General features: G+C 45.1%; 1 protein-coding gene across 1 annotated transcript in view; it reads right to left on the reverse strand.

The window, feature by feature from the left end:
- The window catches only part of VWA8 (von Willebrand factor A domain containing 8), a 1,291,603-nt gene that overhangs the window by 1,097,117 nt on the left and 178,650 nt on the right, over positions 1–15,836 (reverse strand). Inside the window, exon 4 of the mRNA XM_085621802.1 lies at positions 13,645–13,755. Coding sequence (XP_085477928.1) covers positions 13,645–13,755 — 111 coding nt within the window. The remainder of the gene's footprint in view (positions 1–13,644; positions 13,756–15,836) is intronic.

Here is a 15,836-nt window from a genome sequence, read left to right on the forward strand (position 1 = left end):
CTTCCTGCTCATCAGCAGTCTCCAGTCTGAGAAGACTCTGTTGGCAATAAAGTCCATCAAGCCATAAATCACAACAGAAACTGGACAGCGGTGTGCACCACTGTCGAAGAGTGTGGCAGATATGCAGATAGGTTTGTAATCATTTCTTAACTCCTCAAGTACTTCACTAAAAGTTAAGTAACAAGCGTGTATCGGACTTCAGAGCACATAAGCCAAAGGACATCCGTATAAAACCTTGCTGCAGCCCATAAATATTCGGCAACAGAGTATGACAAACACAAGTGATGGAAATACATGATGCTACAATGAGGATGGTGTGGACCAAATCAGAGGAGGTTTAGACGACAAGGGCCACAAGCAGAAAAACAATGACTGCAGAACACACATAGGTTGAAAACGTAGCTAAGCGCCTTAGGAAACTCGGTAGTTCGAGAGTGAAACGAACAGCCAATTCTAAAGCTCAAAGAGAATAAGCCATTTTGTTTTTTCACTTGCAACTGGGTGATATTTAAGAAAAAATAGAGACAGTGCTACCAATTCCTTCTGCAAAATGAACAAGCATTGGCAAAGCCAACACATATTTTCCTCATCAAGTTGGTGGGTTTGTTAATTTTTTTATTGAACGCACAAAACTATAAGAAAAAAAGAAAGCAAGCTGCTCTCTAAACGTGGCAGCCATATGGTTGCAATAAAGCTTTAAAATAAAAAAAATACACATACAATTTTAATGGAACAGTAAGGGCACTTCTTAGCACGCAGATGTACTTACAACAGATGCAGGAACCCTTTCTACTTCAAATACACATCACAAAAAATGATGATTCTTATTGATACAAAGGAATGATGCTATTGGCTTGGAATTGCTGTTACCAGAAGACACAGTTTAAAGGCACAAGCACGACTAAAGAGAACCGACAATAGGCGTAACTTCAGTGTGTGAGTGAGGTAGGTTGTAAAATGGTTACAGTGCAGGACACCTTTCAAGATCTACCGTGACAATTAAAGGCAAAAAAACATGTTGACCCCTGTTTTCACCACATTTTGAGCTGTAAAGGATCATTGGTTCCAGCCGAGTCACACAATATTTTTACTTATGACAAGAGTACCTGCTTATCAAAAACGGGACGGATTCCGCTTAGTCATTTTTAAATCACATAGACACCAATCTACACACACTGCACCTCCACACACACACACACACACACTTCATTACGGCTTTTAAGATCTTCAAAAGATCTCTGCCAAAGAGCCCCTTCGAGAGGCCCATTGGGCATTTCAGGACCAGCCCAAGGAGTAGCTGCCCGATGAGGCATGACACCCATCTGGGTGTGTGGTGGCTCTTGCTTCTGATTAATCAGATCCCCCAGATCTGCTTGATCAGTCCTTTCAGATCTACTGACTTACTCTGTCTTCTCCTCTAATCTGTATAGGAACTGCATACCTTTTGAGGCTACACTTACACATGTAAACACAGGCATTCACAAATGCTGCTTGTTAGACCTGGCATCTTTTGATGTTTTTACCCTGTCTTTTTGCTTTCTGACCGCCCGGTTTTTACTCTGTTTAGTGTCTCTGTGCACTTTCTTACTTCTGTCCAGTGTTAAAGTACAAGTGCTCCAATTGTAAATTGGATTATGGATTGGTGTTTCCATGATTGGCATATTTGATTTACTGGTAAGTCTCTAGTAAAGTGCACTGAGAGTGTCAGGGCCTGTAAATCAAGTGCTGCTAGTAAGCCTGCAGCACTGATTGTGCCACTCACGCGAGCAGCCTTTCCAAGGGTTCTCAGACCTGCCACTGCAGTGTTTGCATGCAGCTTTTACTGCCATGTCGACTTACACCCACTTGCCAAGTCCTAACATTCCCTTTTATTACATGTGAGTCACCCCTAAGGTAGGGTAGGCCCAAGATACCCCTATGGGCAGAGTGCAGTGTATGTGAAAGGTAGGACATATCCTGGTACGTGCGACATGTCCTGATAAAGAACTACTTTGTAATTAGTTTTTCACAGTTGAAAGGCTATTTGTCAAATAGGTTAGAATGGGCAATACTCTAACATTTTACAAGTATATCTTCCCATTAGAACAAGATAGAGAAATTGAATTTAGTATGCCTGAACTCAGAATGTAGAAATGCATCTTTTAGTGAAGAGGACTTTTATGGTCTTTGTTTGAAAATACCACTTTTAGATAACAAGAATGTTCTTGCCTAGCCATCCTGTGTGCCTCTGCTGGGTTGTGGATTGACTGTCTCGCTTTGGAGTGACAGGGGCTGTGGATGTGCATTCTCTCAAGACAGCCACGGGGGGGGGGGGTTTGAGGTGTGTCCTGTCTTTTCTGCATGAGTCAGGGCTGGGCTAAATGGACCTGGGATGCATTTAGGGTAGTGGGAGAAGATTTCCTTGCACCTGGATGGCCCTGGTCTGCCTTGGACAATGATATCTCCACCTCCTGCGGGGAAGCTGGGCCAGAGAGGACCAAACTGGTTTGGAGCGAGCACAGACAATCTCTGACCATGAGAACAAAGAGAATCGGAGTATAAATATTGGGGCCCAGACCCCAGAACTTTAGATATCATTTGGATCAAGGAACCTGCCAAGAAGAGCTGGAAGAACTGCCAGGAGGAGTACTGCCTCTTTGCTGTGTTGTTGCTTTGCTGGGTTGGCCTGCAGTTGCTGCTTCTACCTTGGGCAGTGAAAGGACTGGACTGAACTTTCTTCACTAGTTGCGGAGTATTTCCAAGGGCTTGAAATAGAGCTGGTCTCCTGTTCATGAGGTTTCATGGACAGCAAAGACTTCACTTACGTCTGGGTACCGCCACTAGAAGTGTGGCTTTCAGTTGCCACAGAGGGGGAAAGCAGCCAACACCGTCACAGACACAGCTGCTGGCTTGGTGTCCTGAAGGTACTACAGAGGGCACCGCCGCACTTCGCACCGCAACCCTGTTCTCGCTGATGATTACGCCGACTGTCGCCACCACCGAGCCGCTGCTTGCACCGCGGCCTGTGGGCACCGCACTCCGCACCGCTTTGCTACACTCCGCCGCCCTGGTCTCACTGACAACTACGCTGCCAGCTGAACTCGACCCCCATGACCGCACAGTGGTTGGGGGGCACCACTCGTAAGTCACACGACGCACCGCCCCGTCCCACACCATGGTCTAGGCCAACTGACGCCATCAACCGGCACTGTTGCTTGCACCATGACCTGTCAGCACTGCCACAAGCACCGCCTCACTCCGCACCGCAGCCCTGGTCTCACTGAAGCTGCTGGACGACGTTCACAAAGCCATTGTCTGCACCGTGACTTGAGGGCACCACACGTTGCACCACTATGCTACACACCACAACTGTGATGGTTGTGACGACAGGCCTGCACCAACGCCGTCAGCTGGAACCAAAGGTAATGTTTATGAGTCTGCTGACACTAACACCAGTCCACCTGACGCGGTCGGCCCGAACTGTTGGATTCTGTTGTTTTCAGCACCGCAGTAGCCCCGGACGGAGCTTCGGGCTCCAAACAACTGCATTTTACAGTTATTCTTGCCAAGTGCATATTTGTGACTACTGTATGTTGCTCTTTTATCGTTTTGGTCTTGTTTGCACAGATAAATATTGGTTATTTTTCTAAAACTGGTGTGGTGCCCTTTTGTAGTGTTTTCCCTGTATTACTGTTGGTTATGTGCAAATGAACACACCCTGACTCTGAGATAAACCTGACTGCTCATGCCAAGCTACCAAGGGGGGGAGCAGGGGTTATTTCAGTAGTGTATCCCCCTTTTCATGACTAGAAGGAAGGGTACCTATTTGGACAACGGTGCAAACAATTGTCAACTAGAGACCTCTATTTCTAACACTGCTTAAAAGCATTACATGCACCAAACGCTGTTAATCACATTAATGGCAGTGTTAGTATTTCTTTATGTATAAAATGCATGTAGGAGATAAAGAACTGAATGTGACAGCTTGATGATCGTTTCCAGATGTAAAATAGTCCATAATGTTTTCTAAGGGAAGGACCTCACAGAGGTGGAATGATATTCCAAATAACCAAAAGCATGAGGAGAGACATAAATAGTCTTCTCGGTCAGCCAACACCGACTCTATTCATCATTTAAAGAATTGGTAACAATATGTTTTGCAATCAGCTGCCCTGTCAAGCCCGACTGAAAAATGACCAAAAGAGAAACACTTAGTAGAAGTTAAGTGGGCAAGGCCTGGACACAAGGCAGGTTGTTTTCAATGACATGGCAGCTGAGTCTTGTCCCTCTCTCTACTGCAAACAGGCATCTGATGAATACTAGAAAAGAGGGGAGGCAGATGTACCTGAAAAAACAATGCGTTCTGGGATAGACTAGTGGCCCTTGCTGTGGTTGGTTCAGGTCAGCCTCCAGTCTGGGAGCGAATTTTCCTCTACCACTTGGACACAAACATCACACCACATGAGCAAGCCCTCAGTATCTTTGATTTGGAGAGAGAAATATTTCGGCTTTCACTGGGGGATTAATTCTGTTTACTATGGACTACTATAGACCATTTGATTCTTGTGCCGCACAACAAACACTTGTGCATCATACTATATCAGTGACAGGTGACTTCACTTGCTCCCTTCTATTAAACCTGTGGTATCATGCAATCATCAGACTGATCCTAATTGCCTTCTTAATGTCCGACTCTCCCTTGTGAACGTCAGACAGCAGGTTTAACTGTGCACAGCTACATTTGAGAAGGCTGCTTGTGAGATTCATTTTCAATCCATCTCTAGACACTGTGGGTGAACTGGTTTTCCAGTCAAACTAGACATTCACGCTATTACAGGACTCTGTAGAATATCATTAAAAAAACAATCTATATTTAGGATTTCTAATGACTGTAAATGTGATGTATGGACTCGGGGGATGTTCAGTTTACTCGCGGGGCAGATTATGGCACGAATAAAGATTTTAAGGGGCGAAATTTGATATATGTGTCCAAACTACACACACACAGGCCCGCAACAGTTAGGTTCATCAAGTAGAAATCAGAGGATAGCATGAAAATGATCATTTAAAATGTACCAATATTATAGGATTGCTTTCTTTTACTCTCTACAAATGCAACATTCTAGAACTCTTTACAAACGTTCTAACACCTACAAAACTCTAGAACATGCATCCTTCTTCCTTCTTTTATTGCTGATCATGCATGTGTAAATGCTTTTCAGGTGCAGTGGAAGTATGAATTCAATGTTTGAGATGTTAGGATGGGTGTAATTAGTGGGGTTAGTAGTTTCAGTGTTACATTTTTCAGATTTTGGAGTGATATTGGTTTGGGGTATTAGTTGTGAATGGGGCAGGGATGGAGAGGTGTACTGTGGTTTCTTAGGTTCCTTTAGAGATGTAAGTGTTCTGTAAATTCGTGTGGGGTATGGAATGCGGTGTACGTCCAAGTGAAAAGATTTACCTAGGAGGATGGTTCGAAATGGGTTCTAGACTCCTCGGAGCAGGTTTCAAATGCTGTGGTCGCGAGGGACAGTGTTTTGATATTTAACTGGCGCAAGTATCTCCATACTATGAGTGAGAATCCGGTTCAGCATGAAATATCTGCGCTTTAGTCTTAAGGATAACCAGGCAGGGAGCTGCACATGTGATTCTGTCATTTATTGAAGTCACGCTCAGGCTGAAGTACTTTTGCTCAAGAGGCCCAGCAAGACCATTAGCAGCAGTGAGGGATTTAGAGTTAGGGAAAGGGTGGAAATATTTGAAATTGGGCAGGTTGCATTGACTTATTAAGCCACTTTGTGGGGTCATAGTTTGAGATACATTTGAGATGTACTTTTATTTTTGCGAATTGGCCCTGAGGCATTATTGTTTTGTGAGGTGTGTTGGTGGATCATCAGAGCCTGTTATTAGGAGAGGAGATTTCTTTGGATCAGCTTATTGTTTTTATGTTCGACATGAAGGATCTTTCTAGGGATTTCAATTTAGAAGGGAAGATTGTGAGTAAAGATGTTTGTATTAATACAGAATTGTTGGGAGAGCAAATGGAGGAAAGTTTTGAAAGTCTGCTTTCTTTGATGAAAGGACTAGAATGTAGGGTTAGTGTAACAAGGCGTGAAGTATATCAGACTGACAAGGAAAGGTATTGCTTTGTGGGAGATGGCAAGCAGGATTTGGCTTTATATGTTGGAAGGAATGCCATTAACAATAGATGACATTCAGTTAAAATGTGTGAAATCAAAAAGATTTCAATGGCATAAAGCAGTTCGACTGATATGAAGGGACATGATGGTCCCAAAAGGGTGTCTGCTCATGAGACTGATTGTGTGATTGTGGAGGGAAAAAAAATAATTAGGTTATAAAGCTGTGCGGCAGACCACAGCTTATTAGAAATTTTTTTTAAATTTTTTTTTTTTTTAAATAAAAGCTAAGAGGTGACACGCTAATGTGTGTGTTGGGATGAATCTTCGGGCAGTGGGGATGTAGTAGTTCTAAACTGCTTCTCAGACTTTGAATCAGGGGAGAGGAGATGGCTTAACGGCTAGGGCGCTCGACCTCGGACCTGGGGAACTGGGTTCGAGTCTCGGTAATGACGCTAAACATCATGTGATTCAGGGCAAATCACTAAATCTCCCAGTGCCTAACATTAAAATTGAATTTGTGTCCTCATGTAACGTAACTGGTGCTATGGAAAGCGCTCTGATACCTGATTGGATTCGGGTCAAGTTTGCGCTATATAAAACTCGGCAAAAAAAAAAAAAAAAGAGATGCACAAGTGCAAGTTAGAAAAGGAAAGTTTGCAAAAGAAGTGAGAAGAGAGATGATGACAAGGGTCTATTTAATCCTCTGGGATGTTTGATACTCTTTTGACTCAACATGGATTGTCTCCATCGTGGAACCTACCTCAGCACATTGCTAATTATCTTATGTTACTGGGTATGGCAGTTTATTCCCAAAGCGGTCAGAGTGAGTTAAGGTCAGAGCGTCCTAACTTATCCCTCACAAATAGAATGGCAGCAACACCTGATTTGGATGCTAAGAAGTTGCATTTTCTTAACAAGAGTGGCAAAGATCTACAAAGAGGTTATTAAAAGGGGTACAAATACTGTTATTATTGACTTCTAGATGTTTTAGGACCTGAGCCATTATGATGTTTATACTCAATCCCGAAGTGGCGGGAGGAACAGCCTAGACCAGAAAGAGGAACTGGGGGAATCGAGTGGATAGAAGGACATCACCCAAAACACTAAATTGTGTTGTGACTAGATTTCTAGGTTATGTTCCAGTCTAGTCTGTATTAAATTACTTTTCTTTCTTGAAAGTCAAGCACCTGGTTGGAAGCTTACTTATTGCACTGCTGACTGCTATGTGACTGTTGGGCTCTGAGCTCAAGGGCTCCCACGCTATCTCCCTGAGAGGGCTGTGACTGTTTGCCATCACTACTGCTGAGAGGCAACTCTAAACTTGGCCCAGTTTTCAGAGCCATGCTGAGTACATACAAACGACCCCAAAACCAACAGTTCATGGCAAGGAGTCCCGTCTTGCTCCATAATCCCCCTCGAACAGCATATGACAGGGTTTGGCTATAAGGGAAGGTCCTAACCTTGTCTAATAACCAACAGAATCTGTGGCCCGAGGTAGCTGTGTGCCAGCTGGGTAGAAAGAACATTCCTATTCTGACCCCGCTGGCCACAAGTGACTCTCTAAGGGGGAATCAAAGTGGTTAGGTGGCAGCAGGAGAGGAGGAAGATGAGGACTGGCCATGCTGCTGTGGGCCCCATCCTCTATTGCCATGACATTCTTCCGATGCCCGTAAGGGCTGAGCCGACTGCTAGACGGGCTGGGACAGTTTCTTTTGGCAAGAAGTCTGGCCTCATGAACAATCCCTGAACGTCTGGAAAAACTGAAGACCCAGGGCTAGCAAATCCAAGGGACAAGCCATGGCTACCTTTGAGCAGCTCCTGAGCTGAATCTGCCTTGTTTCCAAACAGTTGTGAGGACTCAAAGGGCATGTTTTAGAAGCATGTCTGCAAGTCCTCAGAACAAGCTGTGGTGCCATCTAGGCATGATGATGAATGACCACACTAGTGCCTGTAGCACGGCCTATGCAGCCTGTGGTGTCGAGAGCAGCCTGCACCATGTATTTTGTTGACTCCTGCTCATAATGCTCCACCTGGAGAATAGTGTTCCAAAACTCAGCAAGGGGAGAGGGCAAGCTCTCGCTTATCATATTCCAGCAGGCATCAGTGTATCTGCCTAGCAGAGCCAACCTAGTCTGCCTACGATCTATACGCTCCCTAAAGTGCATAAATGATTGAATAATCCACCAGGGAGACCCGTTATCTCAGGGTGCGGGTCAGTACTTGAGCCCCTGTGTAAATATATTGACATATTTTTAAAACCCATTGCAGAAAAAACCACAGCATACTTGAGGCACACGATGCAGACCATACAATTAGTTGACGAGCGTCCTTTTAATCAGAGAGAAAACATCTTGGTAACCATGGACATAACATCGTTATACACCAACACTCAATCAGGGGCACTTGATACCATTAGGAGGGTACTGGATGAACGGCCAAGACCGAGCCAGGTCCCTACGAGATTTATAATTGACCTTTTGGAAATTGCCATGAAGAAGAACTTTTTCTATTTTGAAGGTGATTTCTATGTACAGACGAAGGGGGTGGCCATGGGGGCTAGCTTTGCGCTGGACCTGTCTATAATAATGATGGACGCATATGAACATAAGTATGTCCTTATTGGGATCAACCCCTACAGAGAATGTATCACATTATGGCGTCGATACATCAACGACGTTCTAATGATATGGAACGGTGGTGAACAACAGCACACGAGCTTCCAAATATGGTTGAACAGTCGATCACAGGATATTCAATTTTCCCTTGACTTTAGTAACAACAAGATTAATTTCCTTGACATTTCCATAAGAGAGGAGGAAGGCAAATTACATACCATACTATAAAGAAAGCCAAATGAAAGGAACACCCTCTTACGCTACTCTAGTCATCATCCACGTAACCTCACGGACAATCTGCCTTTTGGGCAGTTCCTGAGGTTACATAGGAATTGTAGTCGTAAAGAGGACTTCTTTGAAGAATCAGCTGATTTACTTGAGCGCCTCATTGATAGGGGGTGTCCCAGGAGCCTCCTAAAAAAAGCCCGGAAAAGAGCATGGTTTTGTAACAGGGAGTTTTTATTGGAAACCAAACCTGCAAAATCACCTAAAAATGAGAGAATGGTATGTGTTACCACCTTTTGTACCAGGAGTAATGAGGTTAACAAGATCATTAACCATCACTGGCACCTAGTGGCAGACGATATCCTCACTTCCGGTTTGGCCCGTTGCGGTCTAGTCATTTCCCAGAGGCGCCAGGGCGTCACCAGCGCTTCCGGGGGAATCCGCTTATCAGCGACAGCGATTCCCCCGTTCGGCGCTTCGGATTATCGTACCTGCCTCTAACGCATTGGAGATTTCCCGATACCACGGTGTTCAGAGTTGGAGGGTAGCCTTGCCTCTTCCTTCTCCACTCGGCGATTGCCAAGCCTTGCTACCGCGCCTGAAGCGCATTTGAACTCGCTATCGCGCTGAAGCGCGTTGGAACTTGCTACCGCGCCTGAAGCACGTTTGAACCTTGCTATCGCGCTGAAGCGCATTGGAACTTGCTACCGCGCCTGCAGCGCATTTTAACTCGCTATCGCGCTGAAGCGCGTCGGAACTTGCTACCGCACCTGCAGCGCATTTGAACTCGCTATCGCGCTGAAGCGCGTTGGAACTTGCTACCGCGCCTGCAGCGCATTTGAACTCGCTGTCGCGCTGAAGCGCGTTGGAACTTGCTAACCGCGCTGAAGCGCGTCAAAACCTTGCTACCGCGCCTGAAGCGCATTGGAACTTGTTAACCGCGCTGAGCGCGTTCTACCTGGCTATCGCGCTGACACACATTCGGACATCGCTCACCAGGCTGTCTCTCTCACGGCGCAGGAGCGCTTATCAGTGAGTGCAACGTTCCTGTCTAGCCGTATCATAGTTGATCAAGAACTCTTGGTTGTCTAGTGGTGCGGATTGGAACGGACTTCCTTCCTTGTTTTCATTAGCACGGACGTGCTTGTATTTCTCAGCCGCATTATATACTGAAGACGGAGGAATATCTATTCTTTTGATGTATAGCGCTGGAGCGCTCCTTCAGGCAAGGCAACAAGCGGCTCTGGTGGCAGACCTTCTGGATAGGTCGTGGGAGGTGAGTGTCGTTCCGCATGAGTGCATGGTTTGAATGAACCCGGTTTTGCTATGCCGTGGTAACCCTTTGCTTTGTCTTCCTGTGCAGTTGGGGTTCCCGGTCCGCCCCCTCAGAGGGAAGTCACCAATCCTCGTAACACCACCCAGACCTTCTTGGCTACCATCCCTGCTTCCATCCTTGTCCTAGTTTGTAATACATCAAGAGTGGGATAGGGTGGGAGTGGGGGCGTTAGCTCCTGCCGTCTCCGCAAGATTTCTCCACTCGTACAGGTAACTTGTGGGGAACCGGACACTACCCACCCTTGAGCGTCTGGGTCGAAACATCGACGACATTCCCCCGTTGGGCCTGTACTCTATGAACCCCCCCACCCCAGTCACAGATGAAGTTACACTGTGCATTAATTATGAATGAGAAACGATTAGGACTTTGATTTTGCTAGGGGCAGACCTGCCAATATAGAGATATTGGCCTTGTCAAAATATCTGAGCCAGATCCTTCATGCTGTAAAAAAGTTTTGAGTAGATGGTAATCTTCATTTTTTACCTTTTCTTTTGCATGAGCACTAACTTTTAATTTTCTTCTTCACCCCGGGAAGTAACCCTCCTCTGAAATGTATATTTTCATTCAACTACAGATGATTGACTATAAATAAATTAATGTTTCCAATGTAATTCTTTGAGTACTGTTTCATCTATGAGGCATTTCCGTGGAATGTGTTTTCTGTGTTCTTTTCTCTCTTTTCAATTATAGGATTCAATCATCTATTGAAGAAAAATGTATTTTCATTTATTAATATTGATTCTAATATCAAGTAGCATTGTCTAGGACCAACTGTTTTCTGTCCCAATCGATAACCAGGTCCTTTGACATTTTCTGGGTCACCCCATTTACAATAGTGGTTAGCAGAGACAAGGCATTCAAGGAGCGTTAGGCCAAGTTGGCGGAGGAAAATACTTTCTTGCTAACAGCTCCAATGCACTTAGTTTCTGTCAGGTGGAGCAGTAGGAGAAGAATTGAGGCTTACTTTGCTGGATAAATCCTGCATTACAAGAATTTCAGGTTAAGGATGTAAACTCAAAAAGGCTGGGTCACCCGTAGCAGGTCTGTTGCGTTTCACTGTGGGACAAATTAATAGAAGTGTCAAGCAGGGCTTTGCCCATGATATATCTATCAGGGCTTCACTGAAAGGAAAACTATGAGCCACAGATGAAGAGCAAGGCTTCCACATCTCAGTCAGTATATTAGACTTAGTTTCAGTAGTAAGCTGTAGACACTCTGCTACACTGCATACAATCACAGCAATCAGCAATGGAACCACCTTCTTTGGTTGGAGGATCCAATGAGCCATCCAATTCCATCACAGGCAAGGTACCCAGACTACTTGCATTTGACGGTCCTGATGACCAACATCTGTTTCCTGCAGGTACAGCAAGGCTTGTAGCCTGTAGAATTTGGGGAAATATCCCTAAACCACTGTCTTTGGGTAAAAATTCTCTTTGGAGGTCAGTAAAGCGGCAACAAATTTAGGGAGTGGCACTGCAGATCCACATAGACCTCGGCGTGCAAGGCTGGCGCCTCTATACGGTTCCATGCTGCCATTTCCAGGGGTGGGACGAATCTGCTGCAGATTCCAATGGCATCACCTATTGGGGCATAGTAGAAATAGCTGGAAACGCATATGAATCCTGCCTGGTGACTGGGAGAATTCAAAAGGTGAGGAATTTGCAGTTACAAGTATCCATCAGAAACATGGTGTATATATAGTAAATATGTACAGAACTGGCAATCATGCTTACACACTGCTATTTGCTTATGTTAATCTTAATTTTCTAAATCAAATTTACATTTGATGTTTACAATGTGCTTTTGTGAACAAAAAAAGGTTCTGCTTCGGCAACATAGAGGAAGCTTATATTGCTGTTATCAAGGCCGATACAATTAAGATAATTCAAACAATGCAACAAGTAAGTGTAGTCTTCACGAAGGCTGGAGGTCAGCTTTCTTTGAATGTTATAACCATGATCAGACAAGTAAACGTATGAGGCAGATAATAAAAAATATTTTGCTATCAGAGCCATACCAATGAAAACAGCTAATGTTGTCTGAACAATGTTGTGTAGAAGCTAAAATATGATCAGTTTCTAAAGGATGACGCTGGCAGCTCCAACAATCTCAAAGCTAGCCATTTCACTTCCAACAATGGCTGCCCCTTATTCATTTATCCCTAAAAGTATTTGGCATAAGCATAGATAAAGCCAAACCTATTAATGGGCACGATTGCTATTGTTGGGAAATGATTAAGGGTATTCGTAATGTGGGGACACGTTTCCTAAATATCAGATACGGAAATCTTTGAGAAACTAGGAGGAGCACTGTGAACTATGTCCCAAATCATCGTAGAGAAGTAATCACTAGTTATTTATGCCATGATAGGAGTATGTTTCAAAATTAATTGCTCTATTCATGGAGGGGGAATGCCTCCGATTATGGTCTTTCTGTGGAAGATGGTTTGATTCTCAGAGGGCAGATTACCCTAAAAAGGCCATCAGTAGCCTTTAATGTATGGGCAAAAGGAAGAAAGCACTAACGCTAAAGAGCATCCTTTGCTGCACTGGAAACTGTTTCACTAGAGGGGTGCAAATTGTGTTGATGGCAAGGACCTTGCTAGGGTCTGGCGTAGCTGAGCCCGGACTGGGGACCCAAAAGCAGTCCAGGCAAACATGCTCAAAATCGGCCAGCGCTCTTCGTCTCCTTTCGCTATCGCCATTTTTTATACATTTATTCTCTCTTGTCCCTCCCTGATCGCTTTCTCTTTGGCCTTTCCCTATCCTTCCTCTCTCTTTCGCTCTCTGGAAGCCTCGCCCTTCCTGCAGCAAGTAACCCCAAGGAGTTGGGGAAAGTGAGAGGCACCAGGAGCGGCCTTGGGTTTTCAAAACTGGCCTGAAATGCCTCCAGCCCACCAGGGAAATGCCTTGAGAACAAAAGGCCTGTCCGGCCATGACTGAAGAGCAATCTGCCCGTCTCACATCAGAGTACATAATGAACTGCAGCCCAGGCTACAGAAGTGCTTGATGCCCCCATCCCCACACTAAATTTAAGCATTTCCACAAACAAATACAAATTTAAATTAAACAAAACCCTGAAACCGAGCACAATTCTTTGTCAAAACACTTTTTAAACCAGTATTTTGCTGAGACTCGCCTGAGCTTGCCTCAGTTGTTTCACTTACTTAACACTTGAATACTATATTTAGAAGGTGACAGTAAAATCAAACGCTTAGTGACACATTTTAGCAATCCTTCTGGAATCCAATTGACACCTCTCCCCGAGCTCCTTCTGCTGCAGTCAGGAAGAAGCAGAAATTGTACAATGGCGTAAACTTTAAAGGAGACGCAGGCGCGAGACTTGCCTGATCAATGTAATAGGCGGTTCCAGCCCTGATCTCCCTCCGCTGTTTTAAATCCGTTTCCGTCGTGTCTCTGGACAGCGCAATGTACTCAACCTCGCGTCGGGTTAGCTCCTGTGGAGAGTGGTGAAAAGTCGTTAGTTATACAACCATAACCAAACAGTCTAACTTTATTACCGTAGATTATTCAAGTAGAAAGTACAACACCATTTTATCTGTAAAGGAGTCCTCTCCAAAATATGCAAATGTGTTTCAAAAATAACTTTAAACAACAATGTAAAGCTGAACGTAACAAGAACAGAGGGGGCCTTACCTCGTGCACCTGGCGCACCCAGCTTAATTCATGTGAAGCCCAATTGTAAGAAACTAGGTTCTTGATTAAACCACAAAAAAACCTGTGCTCAACTGTCTGGTAGCTTTGCACAAAAGCAATCAGGCTTAACACAGAGGCAAGATCATTGGCGACTCCTCCGCTATGGCGAAGGAGCGACTCCCCACTGCTTTTAAGCACTGTGAAGTAATAACATAAAATGAGAATAACTTTAAGGTATTATCATTTTATTCTTCCTGCTGCTTTGCAGGCGGGTGGGTCGGCGGGCTGCTCTGCTCACAGAGCAGGACAGGGGAGGCGTGGTTTGCCAAATCTTAAGTGCACATGACTGGTTAGTCGACCCTCTTGGGCCGCCCAAAACAGTTATGCACACTTTCCCTGTTCTCCATGCAGGCTGCATTACAACCTGCGTGGAGAACATGCCCTGGCCCCCTTTACGTGGCCGAGCGTCCAACCAGGTCGCTCAGACCAATCACAATGCTGCTCTGCAAAAAATTGGTCAGGGGAGCATGGGTGCTTACCAATCACAACGCAGCATTGCAGCGTTGTGATTGGTCAGTGGGGCCTGCTTCCTGTTCCTCGAGTTCCAAGAGGAGAGCAAGAGCAGAGACGCGGGACCCGGCGGCAAGGTAAGTTTCTTTTTTTGTAATTTTTTTATATGCACGCCATGCAGACCCCCCCCCCCCCCCCCACACCCACCGGGTGCCCGCCACACCAACCGCGAACCATGCTGGCCGCCACTAGGCAAGATGTAATATATTTATGCAGCACTCAACCAGTAATAAAGTAAAAACATAACAAGAAAAATCCCTCAACAATTTAGAAGAATAAATTTTTTTATATGTAATTTGACACCAGAACAACAAAAATCTAATCAGTAGAACCTTTTTAAAGTTTTTAGTAAAAACTAGCACCTAAAAGAGCAAAGCGCCAACTGCGTCATCTAGTCGCATGAGATAGAGACAGAGTTAAAAGTTATGGCCAACCGCGATGGAGCGTTGTTCAGATACATGCGGTGGATTCATTTACCTTCAAACTTAGAAGAAATTTGAAAAAGTTGCTAAGAAGGAAAAGTTCAGCAGGGCAAGACAGCCTACGGTGTGGGAGGTGGAGGCACGTCATCGGGGAGCCACTGGACAAAGTCGTGGTGAACATTTCTATGTTCGGGCTTTGTCGCTTTGGGAAATTGAAAATCTCCATTGAAACAATGCTGCCGGCTGTAGTAGTTGGGGGCTCAACAATGCCAGATACTCCTTTGAAGAGGAGCAACTAAACAGGATTTGCTGTTGCGGAGAAGAGAGTAGCAGGGCAGTACGTTGAGGCTACAAAGCAGGTTTCAAGTAGCAGGACAGTCCTCTGGTAGCAGCAGGTCAGTCTACTGAAGTACAAAGCAGGCCTCAGACAGCAGGGCAGTCCTCTGAAGTACAAGCCAGTCCTTCTGGGGGTCCTCCGCAGGTCCAGAAGTGAACTAAAGAGGGTCCAATATTTACACCAGGTGCCAGCCTTTGAATTGGGAGAAACTTCAACCCCCCCTCGCCCCTACATCTGGTTCTGGAAATGTCCTCCCCTGCCCAGGTTCCAAGAGGTCTAGGGTGAATAAAGACTGGTGTCATGTACTTTATGAGTTTGCTGGAGGCAGCCTCTTTGATACGTAAGTGGAACAGGATACTGTTCTGCACCTCCCATCCTGGCAGGATGGCCCTTCTTGCTAGCACCTGGTCCCCCTTTGTCTTACTGTCTGGGAGGAATACACAAAGGCCAACTTCCACTGTATTCATAGTGATGTGACTCAGGACACAGGCTGCAGGCACCAAATGGTTAGGACAAGAAAATGCCAACTTTCTAAAAGTGGCATTTTCAGAAT

This window comes from Triturus cristatus, chromosome 8, assembly GCF_964204655.1.
Source record: "Triturus cristatus chromosome 8, aTriCri1.1, whole genome shotgun sequence".
Lineage (NCBI taxonomy): Eukaryota > Metazoa > Chordata > Amphibia > Caudata > Salamandridae > Triturus > Triturus cristatus.